This window comes from Manis pentadactyla, chromosome 12 (genome assembly GCF_030020395.1).
Source record: "Manis pentadactyla isolate mManPen7 chromosome 12, mManPen7.hap1, whole genome shotgun sequence".
Taxonomy (NCBI): domain Eukaryota; kingdom Metazoa; phylum Chordata; class Mammalia; order Pholidota; family Manidae; genus Manis; species Manis pentadactyla.
The window spans coordinates 84,253,258-84,267,225 of NC_080030.1; the positions used below are offsets into that span (position 1 = coordinate 84,253,258).

Sequence of the window (13,968 nt, forward strand, 5' to 3'; positions counted from 1 at the left end):
ATAGGCATTCTTTAATGTTTGCAATTGTTACTTCTTAATATAATTATAGGAATTCTTCATTCTTATTATCTCTCAAGTCTAACATTTATTTTTTCATGGAAATGACTTTACTTTTATAATGAAAGTGAGTGGGAAAACAGTTGATTTATCAAAAATTTCTACATAGCCAACTTTGCTGCAGGTTTGAGGATTTGGACTATGAACACAATCTTCAACTCTCTTTACTAATAGTAGATTAAACTAGACACCACCTTGCACACATCAGTTGTTTTTTACCTCATATTTTTTCATAATGCTTTTTTATTAGGTAAGCATTGGTTTTCAGGTAAAATATTTTAATATAGTTTATTTCCATACTTTGAAAAATTGCAGTCAAGTTATTAAGTTTATCTTATAGGTGAAAAATTATATGAAATAAAAATTTTAGAAGAAACACATAAAGAAGAAATCAGTCTTCTGCAAAAAAGATTACAGTGGTTTGCTGAAAATCAGGAACTACTGGATAGAGATGCAGTTCGACTTAAAGAAGCAAATGAAGAAATTGAGAAGCTCAAACTTGAGGTAGTCATTTCAGAATGTATTTCTGTAGGTGACCCATTACCTTCAATAATTAGTTCTTAGCCTTGTAAGTGTTCTTGAATCAATATCTAAACTCTGTTCACTCAAATTGCTGGTTTGGCATTTGGTTGCTTTTAGGTGTGTAGCCTATTTTAGATTAGACTGAGAGTAAATCCAAGCTGCTCACCGTGCCCTGTCAGGCCCCATGTGGTCTGGATCCTACCTGCCCAGAGTCATCGTACCTCAGCCCCAGGAGTCACTGTCCCCCAGCCGCACCAGACCTCCCCCTGGTTCCTGAACATGCCAAGCCTGTTCCACTTGATGCCTCTGGCCTAGGTTCTTCCCTTGTCTCACTCCTTGTTCAAGTCTCATCTCAAACTTCTCCCCAGAGAGACCTTTCCTGACATTCTCTAATCTAATGCAGCCGTCAGTGTCGTCCCCGACTCTCTTCCCATGCCTTCACTCTGTTTTATTTTCTTCATAGCACTTGTCACTCTCTGAAGTTATTTTATTCACTGAGTGACTTACTTTGTTAGCTGATCAGCCGTCTCCTTTCCCTGGAGTGTAAGTGCCCTGAAAGCAGGGACTTGGCTTGTTTGCCCGCTTTGTCTCCATGCAGTGCCACATCTGGGAATTCATGCATGAGTGAGGGAACTACCATCATGCTGCCCTGCTTGTTTTTCTCTGTGTTTTAAATATGCTTCTTAACATGTTCTTCACTTACTGACAGGTCGAGAAACTGAAAGCTGAATCTGGAAATCCATCTCTTCAGCAGAAGATACGCTTGAAAGATAGAGCAGCTGATGCCAAAAAAATTCAGGATCTAGAGAGACAAGTATGTATTCAGGGTAAATTTTCATTAAGGCATTTCATATATAGTGCATTTTTATGTTCTCTTTTGCTCCAGGAGTTCCTACAAAATATATTAACCTGAAAATTCTTGTTTTTATTCATTTATTGTGATATATAGAACTGCTCCTACTTTAAATAAACTTGATATATAATATTTAAAGTAACTAATAAAAGTAGTAAACAGCATCACTTTATATAATCTGTGGCTTTACACATAAAGAGATTTTAGACTAATGTGCCTCATTAGATGGTAGAACTATTGATGGAAAGTTATTTTTGCATCCCAGCTCTTTTTAGACATCTGGGAAGAAGGAAGTAGAAATCTGAAACACTGGGTGTGGAGTTAGAATTCCTTCTGTCGAAAGACAGGTGAGAGAGGAGTACAGCAAGGGAGACCCATGAGCGGGGACTGTGGTAGTGGTGCTCGGGAAAGGTGAGACACCCTAGAAACAGCAGGCAGCCTCCCAAAGAGCTGGCCGTAATTTTGAGTTCTTGTTCACTGTACAGGCTCAGAAATATTTCATGGTCAATGTGGCTGGACGACCTTCTTCAAAAATCATAGTACACTAATTAGGGTAAAGTTTTTTTCATTGATGTAGTTTTTCAGGGTGAAATAATAACTTTTTCATTCTACTTTTAAAACTATAAAGTAACACTTTTATTCATAACTAAATATTAAACAAAATAAGGATGTTCAGCCCCATTCATAAGGGAGCAAGATTCTGTAGTCAAGTCATGACACTTAAACATACAGGTATTATTCCATCACAAACCCAAAAAATGAGGTCATCACTGGGCTGAATATTATCCCAGTTTTATGAGAAAGAAAAAAAAGCAAAATATTAACTTTGATACTTTCACAGGACCTGTTCTTTTATCAAAGGTATAATTTGATAGTTTGGCTCAGTGGCCAGGAAAGAAACAGGACAAAGGTAGTTTGAAGAGCTAGAAATATTCTGAAGTAAGTGTAGTCCAGGATTGCTTGGCATTTTTTCAATGTTTAAGATTTAGAGTAGCCAGTTTATTTAAAGTGGGAGCAGTTCTATGTCAAAATAAATGAGTAAAAACAAGAATTTTCAGTGTTTACCATATAGAATTGTGAGAGAGAAGACCAAAGAAACTACCACTCCTCCTGATAACTTCAAGAGAAGTAATGTAGAGCTGAATGTACTAGAATAAAAAAATAAAGCGTGTTTCAAAAGCAAAGTTAAGACTTGAAGTGGTGATCCATATTGATGAGAAATATAATACTTTATTAAAGTAAATACTTTTTATTAACACTTTCATTAAAAATGTATTGCTTAATCATCTTAGATTATATCTTTCTAAAATATTTCTCATTAATACCATTTTATGTAGTTTGCTGCGTATATATTTCAGATCTTATTCGGTGACCATGAACATTTCTAGCCTTATGATTTTAAATCTTAATATATATTTTATAATAAATGTACATCACAAAATATCTAGAATCATTTTGGAGCCATATTCTAAAATAGATTATAGATATAACTATAAATAGATTATAGACACATATGTATGAATTATAAATATAAAATAGATTATAATTATACAGTAAAATATCTTTTCTAAATAGCGCATTTGTAAAAATGAAGCTAATTAGAAATGCATGTTACAATGAAAATTTCAGATTACATGCATTCATGCTTTTATTTAATATAATATTCCATAGGTTAATTTCCAGTAAGAATTTTAAAATATTTTACTTTGTATGACAGCCACACGGATATCTGTAACCAAAGAATAATATTAAAAAGCAAATCAAAGAAGCTACAAATAAAACCTAATTTTCCCCAAAACTGTAATATACATTTCAAGATATCAAAATTAGATTGAAAATGTGTCTTAAAATTTTCAGTGAATGCATTAATTATAAGTATATTAAAACACTGATTTTAAAAAAATCTAAGTCTCTTTTCAATATACATGGTGTATGTGTGTATATACCTTTACATGCTCACATCTAATTACTAGTTTTTTAATACCAGAGGAAGCAAAACTTTGAAAATTTTGCAGATGTAATTATCAATATTTGTATCTGTATAAGTATTTGTATTTATATCCCAATTTCCATTACATGTATGAATGTGCAAGCAATCTTCATGAATGGAAATATTTGCTTTTAGTTTTGCAAATGATGTGACCCTTAAATACCTAACATGAACAATGTTCAGTCTGTAAATAGGATTTTCAGCACCAGCAACCCATCTTGTCCTAGGAAACGTCATTTTTGAGACCAGATTATAATAAAAGCGAACATTATCAAGCCCTTACTATATGCTAGGCACTCTGCTACCTACACATTTTACCGGGAGAAATGACATTTGATACTCACATATGTTTTCCAAAGATATCTTAAATCATAATTTCTTTAGCAAAAACAGATATACATGCATATGCATTTATAATAGCTAGCTCTAATTTCTGTGGACCCTGGTGCAGTTCTAGCTTACAGAAAGACCGTGCTGTGTCATGGTAGACTGAATGAGAAGTGTTGTAAAGACTTCATTAAATATCACCTATTCCTCCTTGCTTCCTAATTGAAAGACATCATTTTAAAATAGATTAAACATCTCTTTGAAATCTAAACACAATTGATATAGTATAATGTAAGTTTTATACATTAAACTGTTTAATTTTAATATACATCAAACCTTACAAATGTACAAAAATATTTTAATAGGTGAAGGAAATGGAAGGAATTCTAAAGAGAAGATATCCCAATTCTTTACCTGCTTTAATATTGGCTGCATCAGCAGCTGGTGATACAGTGGACAGAAATACAGTAGAATTTATGGAAAAAAGGATAAAAATACTGGAAGCTGATCTGGAGGGCAAAGATGAAGAAGCAAAGAAAAGCCTTCGTACCATGGAACAACAGTTTCAGAAAATGAAGGTCAGCACCAAGTAGCCATGATGACGAGCTCAGAGGTACCAAGAGGACCGGAGGCTTCTTAGACCTCATTTTAACAAATAGCTGCGATCGTCCTTTCCCACGAAACCTTTGAGTGTTAACAGATGCAAAGGAAAACTAGGTCCGTCCTTTTTGTTTTCCGTCAGCAACTTTTTATTTCCAACACGGAATAATCAAGCACAGGACAATCTTTACATAAGCCCCTCTCAGTGATATTAGAATTATTTGAAATTAAGTCATGAAAAGGCAGAGTAGAACATCTCTCATACATATTCAGTATAAATATTTTTTTGAATTACTGTGGTTGAAAACATTTGTCTGAATTTACCTGAACAAGGGAGAGGGAATGAGACAGAAAGTAAATTTTTAGAATACAACAAGAGGCAGGGCAGTGTCTTCTGCAATGTCTTACTTACTGAGTTTTCTGAGCGTTCATCAGGAATGTATCAGAAAGTACAGGTGCCGCAATGACCAAATATGAAACAGGATGTGATACTTAATTTACTTCCTAAGCTTGTTGAGCGCATGGTTTCTGTAGTAATTCATGCCGGACGCTTTCACAGGCGTTTCGGTCCATCCAGTGTAATCTTTCCGATCACCTGTGAGAAATAGATCCTGCTGACTCACCTTGCAGATCAGGGACCTGAGATGTTAGCAGTTTAACTCCTGCCCGAGGTTCTGCTGCTGGCGAGACGCAGAGCAAAGCCACCGACTTCACGCCGCGTTGCTTCTAGGATGCGGACCTCATTCCCCGTAGGTTTCTGTCCTCAGAGACGCAACAACGGTAGAATGCTAAGTTTCAGGAACAGGAAAAGGTTGAAAACCTGGAAGTTCTTTGGCCTGCTAGTTAAGGTCTTACCACGGAGGTGGGGGTTCCTTTACTCCACCCTCTTCAAATCTTTCAGCCGCTTACCTGGTTCGTTTTCTTGTCTCACTTCCCCAAATTCTGAGTTGCTCTCCTCCTTTAACCACCCAGTTTTCAGCTTCCCTAACTTAGCCTCTGATTTACTGTTAATTGTGCCACTTTTACTCCTAAGTTTCTTTCAGTTCCTCTATTCCTTTTCATCACCGTGTCACTCTCCTACTGTCATTAATTAAAGATGGCTCAATTACTGTTGGAACCTCCCGACTAGTCTACCCATACCCACTTCATTCACCCCGTTCTCTAATCAGCTTTTGACACCAAAGGCAAAATCATATTGTCATCTCTTACACACACACACACGCGGGCACACACACACACACACACACACCTGTCTTTGTTTATACCCCTCAATGGCTTCCTGTTCCCCTTAAGATAAATAAATGGCCTGTGAAGGCACATATGGGCAGGCCCCTTTGTGCCCCGCAGTGCCTCCCCACGCCATGTGTCCGCCGCCCACTCACATTGACCTATTTCTCCTCCTTGCCACGTGTCTTTCAGCCACAGTAATTTGTGTTCTCTGCCCTCTGACGGTACTCTCGGCCCTCACAGTTAGGGCATCCTGTCCAGCTCTCAAAACAAGCATTGCTTCCCCTGTGAAGCCTTCCCTGGACTCGCGGGCAGACAGATTCCCTCTGTAAGCACTGCATCCCGCACCCCTCCCCTCCACTGCATCCACCCCATCTGGAGGATCATGAGTGACCTCTCTCCCCATCCAGCTTCTGGGAGTCATGACCACCCCACTTCTGCTCTCTGTTGTATTCCGCAACCCAGCAAAGTGCCTGACACAGAGTAGATGCTCAAACACTTTAACTAGTTAATCCAAAAATTCATAGGGTATCAGGAGGATTGAGTGGCAGAGTGTATGTAAAGCCCTTGTGTCATACCTGGAGCACAGCAGACACTCAAGAAATGATTGCAATAATTACAGTTAATATTCCACTGACCAAAAAGAGGCATAAATTCCAACCCATGACCCCATTTTTATATATCTAAATCTACCCATTCATTTTTCTTGTTTGCAGTCCCTGAGCACATCTCACTCCTGCCCTGGTTACTTCCTGCCAGTTCCTCTTCCATTTCTGATTCCCAGTACACACCAACCACTTGCTTGTCTTTATACGGCTCTTCCTACTTCCAAAATGTCCCTGCCTCCACTTATCCCCAAATTTATACTCATCCCTCACGGCTGAACTTAAATGTGTAGTCTGCCCACCTTCACTCGGGCATCCAGATAACTCAGGTGCCTCGTGCCCCCTGCATCAGGAGGCCCACCATCCCAGTCACAGGACTCTGCAGTTACTGCCGTGTCACTCTCCTTAATCAGGCCGGGAACTCGTAAGGCAAGAACTGACTTTCTTTCCCTCTAGAATCTGGCACAGTGCCTGGCATTCAGCAGTAGCTCAATAAATACTCATTAAGTAAATGAACAAACACTACTGCACCTCCCTATGCAGAGTAAAGTATTAGATTATTACTTTTACAATACTAAAGCTCCAGTAAATAAATTCCAAGCTGACTTACTACCTGGGAGATTTCTAAGTTGATGTTAGAAAGTTGAAACTGTGCTATTTCTTAAAGACTTCAATACCAGCAGTTGCTTTGGCTATTCATCATCAGAGTATAGTTTGCATAGAGAAGGATACACAATAATAAGTTTGATTGTGAGATTTAAAATAAGTTCTGGGGTATACAGAATGTCTAATGTAGTGTTTATGAAGCAAAATATCTAATGTAATGTTTATGAAACAAGTTACTTATGAAATTATATAAAATACCTTGAGAATATACAATGGTATGCCCTTCTAAGACTGGGATTTCAATACGTGACAGACTCAAGGAACATGGAACTGGAGGCGTCAGGAAATGTGATGACCGCCTGAATGAATGAATGAATGGGAGAATGCAGGCCTTCAGTGACTAGTGAAATGTGTGGTAGTGGTTTGGCATTACGTGGATTCTTTCCTTTCAGATTCGGTATGAACAGAGACTAGAGGAGCAAGAGCAGCTACTTGCCTCCAGATCAAGGGGAGCACCTCAGAACCAGCGTGGGGACCTCTCCAGAGTTAAAGCACTAGAGAAGGAACTCAGCGACATGAAGGAAGCCCATCAAGTCACTGTAAGAAACCTTGAAGCTGAGATAGGCATTCTTAAACATCAGAAAGCTGAATTGGGACTCAAAAAAAAAGATAAAGATGATAAAGATTTCCAGTCTATAGAATTCCAGGTGGAACAGGCTCATGCCAAAGCTAAATTGATGAGGCTTAATGAGGAACTGGCTGCAAAGGGGAGAGAAATACAAGACCTTTCAAAAACCGTGGAGAGGCTTCAGAAGGAGAGAAGGACGATGCTCTCTAGTCAGAGTTCCCAGGGTAGAGAGGAAGCGACTACAAACAGGGTGAAGAAAGGCGTGCCACCTGCAGGGAAAGGGGACGCGCTCTCCTCCTCTGCGGCGCTGGGGGGCAGACTTTACCAACCAGATGCTTTTACAGATTCCCATCTTTCAGAGGTTTTACAGGAAAACCGCAGATTGAAAAGTGAACTGCAGAGATTAACTATAGAGAGGAGTGAGCTGCATATGAAATCTGATGTAGCAGTGAATCAATTTGAAGATTCCATGAAAAGGTAAAATGTGAATTCAAAAATACATGGGGACATGAAAAGATAAAAATTTGAAAATTGTAAGATGTATTTCTTCCAGTAATTTGTTTGACCCTGAACTGAATTTATTACCAAATCACATTGCTAAGCGTGGATCTGTTTCAGAGTAGGATCCTCTACCTGTGCCCAGAATCCGATGAAGCGGACTCTCCACGTCAAACCAAACCATGCCCTTGGGCTGACCAGTCCTGTTTTTCTGCAAGTGTCCAAATGGTATTGATAAGCTGACCCATTGGGCCCTCTTACAGACAAATATCATTATTTATAATTACCACAGGAAAATGCTGTCACAAAATAGCCACTATTAAAATTAGTGATTTTCTAAGAGGAAAAGGTCGGTCCTCTTTTCCCAAATAACTCATTGAATTAATCTAGTGATCACACCCATTCATTCCTTGAGGAATGAGTCTGCTCATCCCTTGCTCCCTCAGAGTCTCAGACTATCCACTGCCTCTCCTCTGAGCCGCCCCACATGCTCAGACCTTTGCACTTGATCAAACCAAGTGCTGTTCCTTTTTCAGCACCACTTTGCCGCCAGCAGCTTCTTTTATTTCTGCCTCACTTATTCTTAAATACGGCTCTCATCGTCACCCCTCTGGAAACCCGGTCTCTCAGGAACGACCTTTCCCGGTCAGCGTAGTTTTCCTTGACGTTGTTGAACACACCGCCTTTCCTGAAATGGTTTCCCCCCTTATCCTCCATGACTCAGCAGCTCTGACCGAAATTCCTTTTCTCTTCCCTTTAACTGACTCCTGACTCTCATTCACCCTCCTTGAAAATCCGACTTTCTGCCACGGTTTCAGTTTTAGACTTTGTTTATTTTTCTCCATTGCTAAACTCATCACTCATATGGCTTTTATGAGCCATGACGTTAGATTTACTTTGCAAGGCTTGTTCTCTTCCCTGGGTTCATACATATGTGTATATATTTTTTTCGTTTGGATTCTTCCTCTTGTATCTCAAATATTATCTTTTCTACCTGTGAACTAGGTCCTCCTCCCAACTTCCTCATCTCTGTTTATAACCATATTTTTTCAGTTGCTGGGCCCAGCTTTACTTCATTTCTTGGGTTCAGTTTACGGGGTACTTTAGAAATAGGTCCCGTCTTGCTTTCCTCCGAACTACAGTGCAGCGGCCTCCCTAGTATGCCAGCCGGTGCCCCACCCTGACCGCCCTGGTTTTGGTTGCTGTCTCCCCCATTCGTCTTGCTTAAAAACCGTTAATATTCTTTAAGCACTCCTGTGTCTGAGTTACTCTGTTCTCCACTGACTCCCAGCTTCCTGAAGAATTAAGACTTGATTTCTCTGCCTAGTGTCACGAGTCCCATCACTGGTCTAATACTCCACTGTGGGGCTCACTATACTCGCTGCCTCTTGCATGTTTCAAGCCCTAACTTTTCCACCAAATACTTCCCTGAGCTTCGCAGGAAGTGTCCTGCTCCCACCTCCGACTCCTGGGTGACCTGTGATGTGTACCGAGAAAGCAGTGCCCGCACACGGCCTTGTAGCGCCCGGGAACTGATGTAAGATCACACTTACTCTGCAACCTGGTGTAGGAGCAGAATGAGCATCCGGAGCGCCCAACAAATGCTTATTGATTGATTGGCAGCCACACGTGACTGAATCATCGTGGCAACTATACTGCCTCCAAACTGAAACCTTGTTTCTTTAGTATTGAATGCAATAGTAGCAGTGGAGCTATTTGGAAGAAATCACATTTTTTCCTAGAAATAATTTAAAATAAAGATTTTTCCTATAAATTGTCCTAAACATAATTGGTAATTTTTTTAGTATTGTCAGTCTGATTCTCAGATAACTCGGCCTGAGAAGTGAGGAATAATCTTTCCTAGTCCCGGATTTTAGGCTGTTTTTTCACTTTAGATCAGTTACATCATGGGTGTTTTAGCTATTTATGCTTTTCCTAGGACCCTAATCTCACTATTTCCATGAAGAAATAATTCACATAGTCAAGTAAGCGATTGGTAAATTTGTTTATAGTTTGGGAATTTCCATATTAATATATATCAACAATGACTTACTAAGTACCTGCTTTGAGTCCAAACCATCATTTTTAAATAATTTTCCCAATAAGAGAGAAAATGTTTTTCTGTAAGAAATGTATCCAGTCTTTAGTCAGAACTTCACCATTTACTAACTGCCTCTGAGTGCATAGATTTTGCCACAGAGAAAAACCAATGGTTTCTCACACTTAATGGTCCAAATGAATTAGGTGCCGATTACCCTGGGCCCTGATAATCGCCATAAAAATCACTGTATTGTTGTGACGCAGGAGCTAGCCCTGGAGTCACATGCATAGGCCAGAAACTGATGCATGTTACCTAGAGACAAAGCATTGGAGATTCTGTAGGGAACTGAGATTACCCAAATAAAAGTCTACACAAAAAATCTGAGTTTATCTTAAAAGGTAAAATGTCAAGCCCTTTGCTTTAAATCCACACAGACATTTAGAACCTTTAATTCCTTCCAAAAGTTCAGCCCCAGACGAGTCAAATGGAAGGCCCAGATTCTGAGGTCCAACTCTGCTGGGTTTGAACCCCAACTCTGCAGTTTAGTGATCTAGACCCCAGGTACATCACTCATTCATAAACTCAAGTTTGTCCTTATAAAATTCAGCAAATAACAGCAAGCCCATGGAATGGTTCTAAGAACTCAGAGGTAATAATGTATAAAGCTCCTCACACAGGACAATACTGGGGCATGCTCTCCCTTTGCTTGTTTAAGTTTCAGGCTTCTTACACTATTTTTGTGCTAACTCTGAATTGAAGAGCTGCTTTTACATGTGGTTTTCTTTAATTTGCTCTACAGGATCAAGGAAGATGCTGCAGCACACATCACATCTCTCAAAGCCTCTCATCAGAGGGAAATAGAGAAACTCCTTTGCCAAAATGCAGTAGAAAATTCTTCTTCCAAAGTAGCCGAATTAAATCGCAAACTAGCAACTCAACAGGTAATGACTTTAACAAGCTTTCTTTGGCTTTAACATGATTGTTTTCAGGACTGTTAACTGAACATTATTTAATTGGGAAATATTTTTTACTTTACTTTTTGAGGTTGGTAATAGAAATGTGAAATGATTGGCTTTTGTTAATAGGACAAGATGCCATTACCATATGCTTGACTATTGAACTTTAAAGTCATACCCTTTAAATATCTGATTTTACAGTTTTGTCCCTACATTTCTCAAATAGGTCTTCTCCTAAGTTAGTTGTAATGGATGGTCAAGACCTTGGTACCTGAACTTGAATGTTGAACTGTTTCCCTCCTTCCCAAGCCCCAGCTGACAAGTAATTATCCTGGTCTTTCTTCCTGCCCCATTACTTTTCATTCATTAAACAAATATTGATTCGGGGCCTACAGTCAGGCACTGGGGACAAAATAATGAACAGAGGGATAGACACAGTTGTAGCCACAGTTCTAGTATTACGAAGCATAGTCTTCTAAGAATTATGACAGGGTAGCTGACAGCTTATCCACAGTTCCTTAAATAAATGTATTTTCCTTCTTGGTTAGTGTATATATCTACTTGGAATATCTATGAATAGCTACTGTTTGGCCCATCTTCTGTGCTTGTTAGCAAGGTGAAAACACAGCATTAAAGTAGAATTTATATCCCCAACTTATTTTCAAATCATGTGCCCAGAAAAGAAAAAGGAAAAAGCACATATGGCAAGAAGGTAGCAGTTTGTAAATCAAGTTGAAGAATATATGAATATTCACTGTACTCTTCTTCTTTTCTGTAGGTTTTAATTGTAAAACACAAGCTGAGGGGGAAAATCTTCAAGAATAATTATCACACCACCACCTCTCTCATCAATAATTATTTAATAGTCTTGATTAAAAACAAATCCCTTAATTGGGAAAGTTTAAATATGAACTGGATATTAGATATTTTGAAATTATTATAAATTTTCTTAGGTATAAAAATGTTATTGTGGTTTTATGAGAAAATGCCCTTATAAGGACGCATGTTGAAATATTTGGAGTATTTAGGGTGAAATGTAATGAGGTTTGTAATTGAATTTCAAGTAGCTCAGAAAAACGAATTGAATATTTCAGTGAAAAAGATATAAAGTGCTTTACAAAAGTAACCATTATACAGCTTTGCAAATAACTTGTCTAGTTCTTCCCACGTAGGAGTGGGATGGTAGTGGGCAGCGTAAACATTGTACCAAACGACTGCAGACTGAGGAGCAGTCTGGGAGAGGCAGGAGGAGTAGTGGCATTGTGCTGGAGGGCCCTGAGGATTATTTTCCCAGAGTTTTAAGTGTAACATGGTAAATTGTATGTTAAATGAAAGTCAGCACAGTCTGATCATAAAAATAGTAATTTTTTAAAAAAGCATTAGAGATAAGAAATAAAAATGTTCCCTAAGTTTTTTCAGTTTCTTGATGGAAGTATTTATGAATTTTGGTTTGTCTAAAAATACAAGTGACAGTTATTTCACAGATATTATTAGGCTCATGTTGTCTTTATTCAGTCAATTGCCCTTTAATAGAAACATTATCCTACTTATTCCCAGTGTTACAAAGATAATTGGTCACTTTTCAAAATGCTTGGACTTTATGGAGGTTTATTTTAAAAGGTATTTTTTTTGGAACTTCAGAAGATTACTAAAGAAACCAAATAGATTCATATTCATTAATTTGTGATATGTATGATGCTTTATATTAAATATTGAAAAAAACAAAATAAATTTATTCTATGAGTTTAATTAATTCAACAAACTTTATTCCTGTGGCAGTTTATTTCTGACATTGAATTTGGTCATTTTAAAATATTAAGATCCTTTTAATACTTTAGTACAAAAAAAGTTGGCTTTCTTTGTTTCTCAAATAATATTCAAGGAAAAACTTATTTACATTGTACTTCTAACATAATTTCCTAGGTACTTATAAAGCATTTCCAAAATCAGGTTAATGAGCTGCAGGGTAAACAGGAGTCTCTTGTAGTTTCTCAAGTTCGAGAAGAAATTCTACAGAAAGAGGTAAGAAATAACCAAAATATTGGGCCAACATAAACATTTCTTAACTGTTTCAATCATATTCATCTTTATGTATAAATGCTTAACTTAAATGTAGAAATAGATATAACCTGAAAATACCTGTCACCTGTCAAGAACATATTTGTAACTTCTTTATGGAAAGAATGCTTTCTCCAGATGAAGCTCAAATATTTAACTGATTAACTTATATATTTGTATTTGTTGTTGAGATTTTCTGAGCAGTGGCGAATTGAATGGTTAAGGCCATTTCTACATTAAGTACTACACTATTTAATTTGGTAAAGAAATAGGAAAAGCAATCATGGCAGTGATGCTGGATTACCCAGGACAGTATCACCACAGGAAATAGATCTCCCTGGAGATACACCATTTTTATGACTCTAAGATCCTTTTGTTTCTAGAAAGTCCAAAAAAACAGATAAACTGTGCTTTCTATTCTTTGAAGCATATACACCATTTTTTATTACTAAGGGATTTATTAAATTAGCACAAGCAAACCATCCAACTAATTGTATTATGAAATAATATATTTGTGAGTTTCCCTCACTGATTTCTTGTTTCATACCATTATGATCAGAGAAGATACCTGATATGATTTCAGTCTTCTTGAATTTGCTAAAACTTGTTTTGTGGCCGGCCTAACATATTTTCTGTTCTCAAAAATGTTATGTGTGATTGAAAAGAATGTGTCTTCTGCTGTTGCTAAATTGAATATTCTATGTCTGTTATGTTCATTTGGCTTATGATGATGTTTAAATCCACTGTTTCCTTATTCTGTCTCTGGGTGGATTATCCATTGTTAAGAGAGAGGTATTAAAGTTCATAACTATTATTGTACTGCTGTTTATTTTTCTTTCTAGCATTGATAGTTTTTGCTTTATATAGGTGGGTGCTCCAAAGTTGGGTGCATAAATAATGGATATGATTGGTGTATCTTCTTGAAAGATTTACCCCTTTACCATTATATAATGACCTCCTTTGTCTCTTTTTACCATTTTTACTTTAAAGTCTGTTTTAT

The 13,968-nt window shown here is 37.7% G+C and overlaps 1 protein-coding gene and 1 long non-coding RNA gene across 7 annotated transcripts in view; one reads left to right on the plus strand and one right to left on the minus strand.

Moving 5' to 3' along the window:
- Nucleotides 1–4,897, minus strand: part of LOC130679846 (uncharacterized) — a 34,711-nt gene extending 29,814 nt beyond the window's left edge. Inside the window, exons 1-2 of the long non-coding RNA XR_008992806.1 lie at nucleotides 4,762–4,897; nucleotides 1,283–1,381 (exon numbers count right to left, since the gene is read on the minus strand). This is a non-coding gene — a long non-coding RNA (uncharacterized LOC130679846). The remainder of the gene's footprint in view (nucleotides 1–1,282; nucleotides 1,382–4,761) is intronic.
- LOC130679843 (centrosomal protein of 162 kDa-like) overlaps nucleotides 1–13,968 on the plus strand; it is a 109,107-nt gene that overhangs the window by 68,059 nt on the left and 27,080 nt on the right. For 5 of the 6 annotated variants that reach the window (XR_008992804.1, XM_057489361.1, XM_057489362.1 and 2 more), the window contains 5 exons: nucleotides 398–561; nucleotides 1,289–1,393; nucleotides 4,115–4,327; nucleotides 7,240–7,892; nucleotides 10,754–10,895. Coding sequence is in view for 5 of the 6 variants with exons in the window: in XM_057489361.1 (XP_057345344.1) it covers nucleotides 398–561; nucleotides 1,289–1,393; nucleotides 4,115–4,327; nucleotides 7,240–7,892; nucleotides 10,754–10,895 (1,277 nt within the window). In the remaining variant the exon portion in view is untranslated. Of the gene's footprint in view, nucleotides 1–397; nucleotides 562–1,288; nucleotides 1,394–4,114; nucleotides 4,328–7,239; nucleotides 7,893–10,753; nucleotides 10,896–12,833; nucleotides 12,933–13,968 lie in introns of all 6 variants that reach the window. The other variant, XM_057489365.1, reaches the window with a different exon arrangement.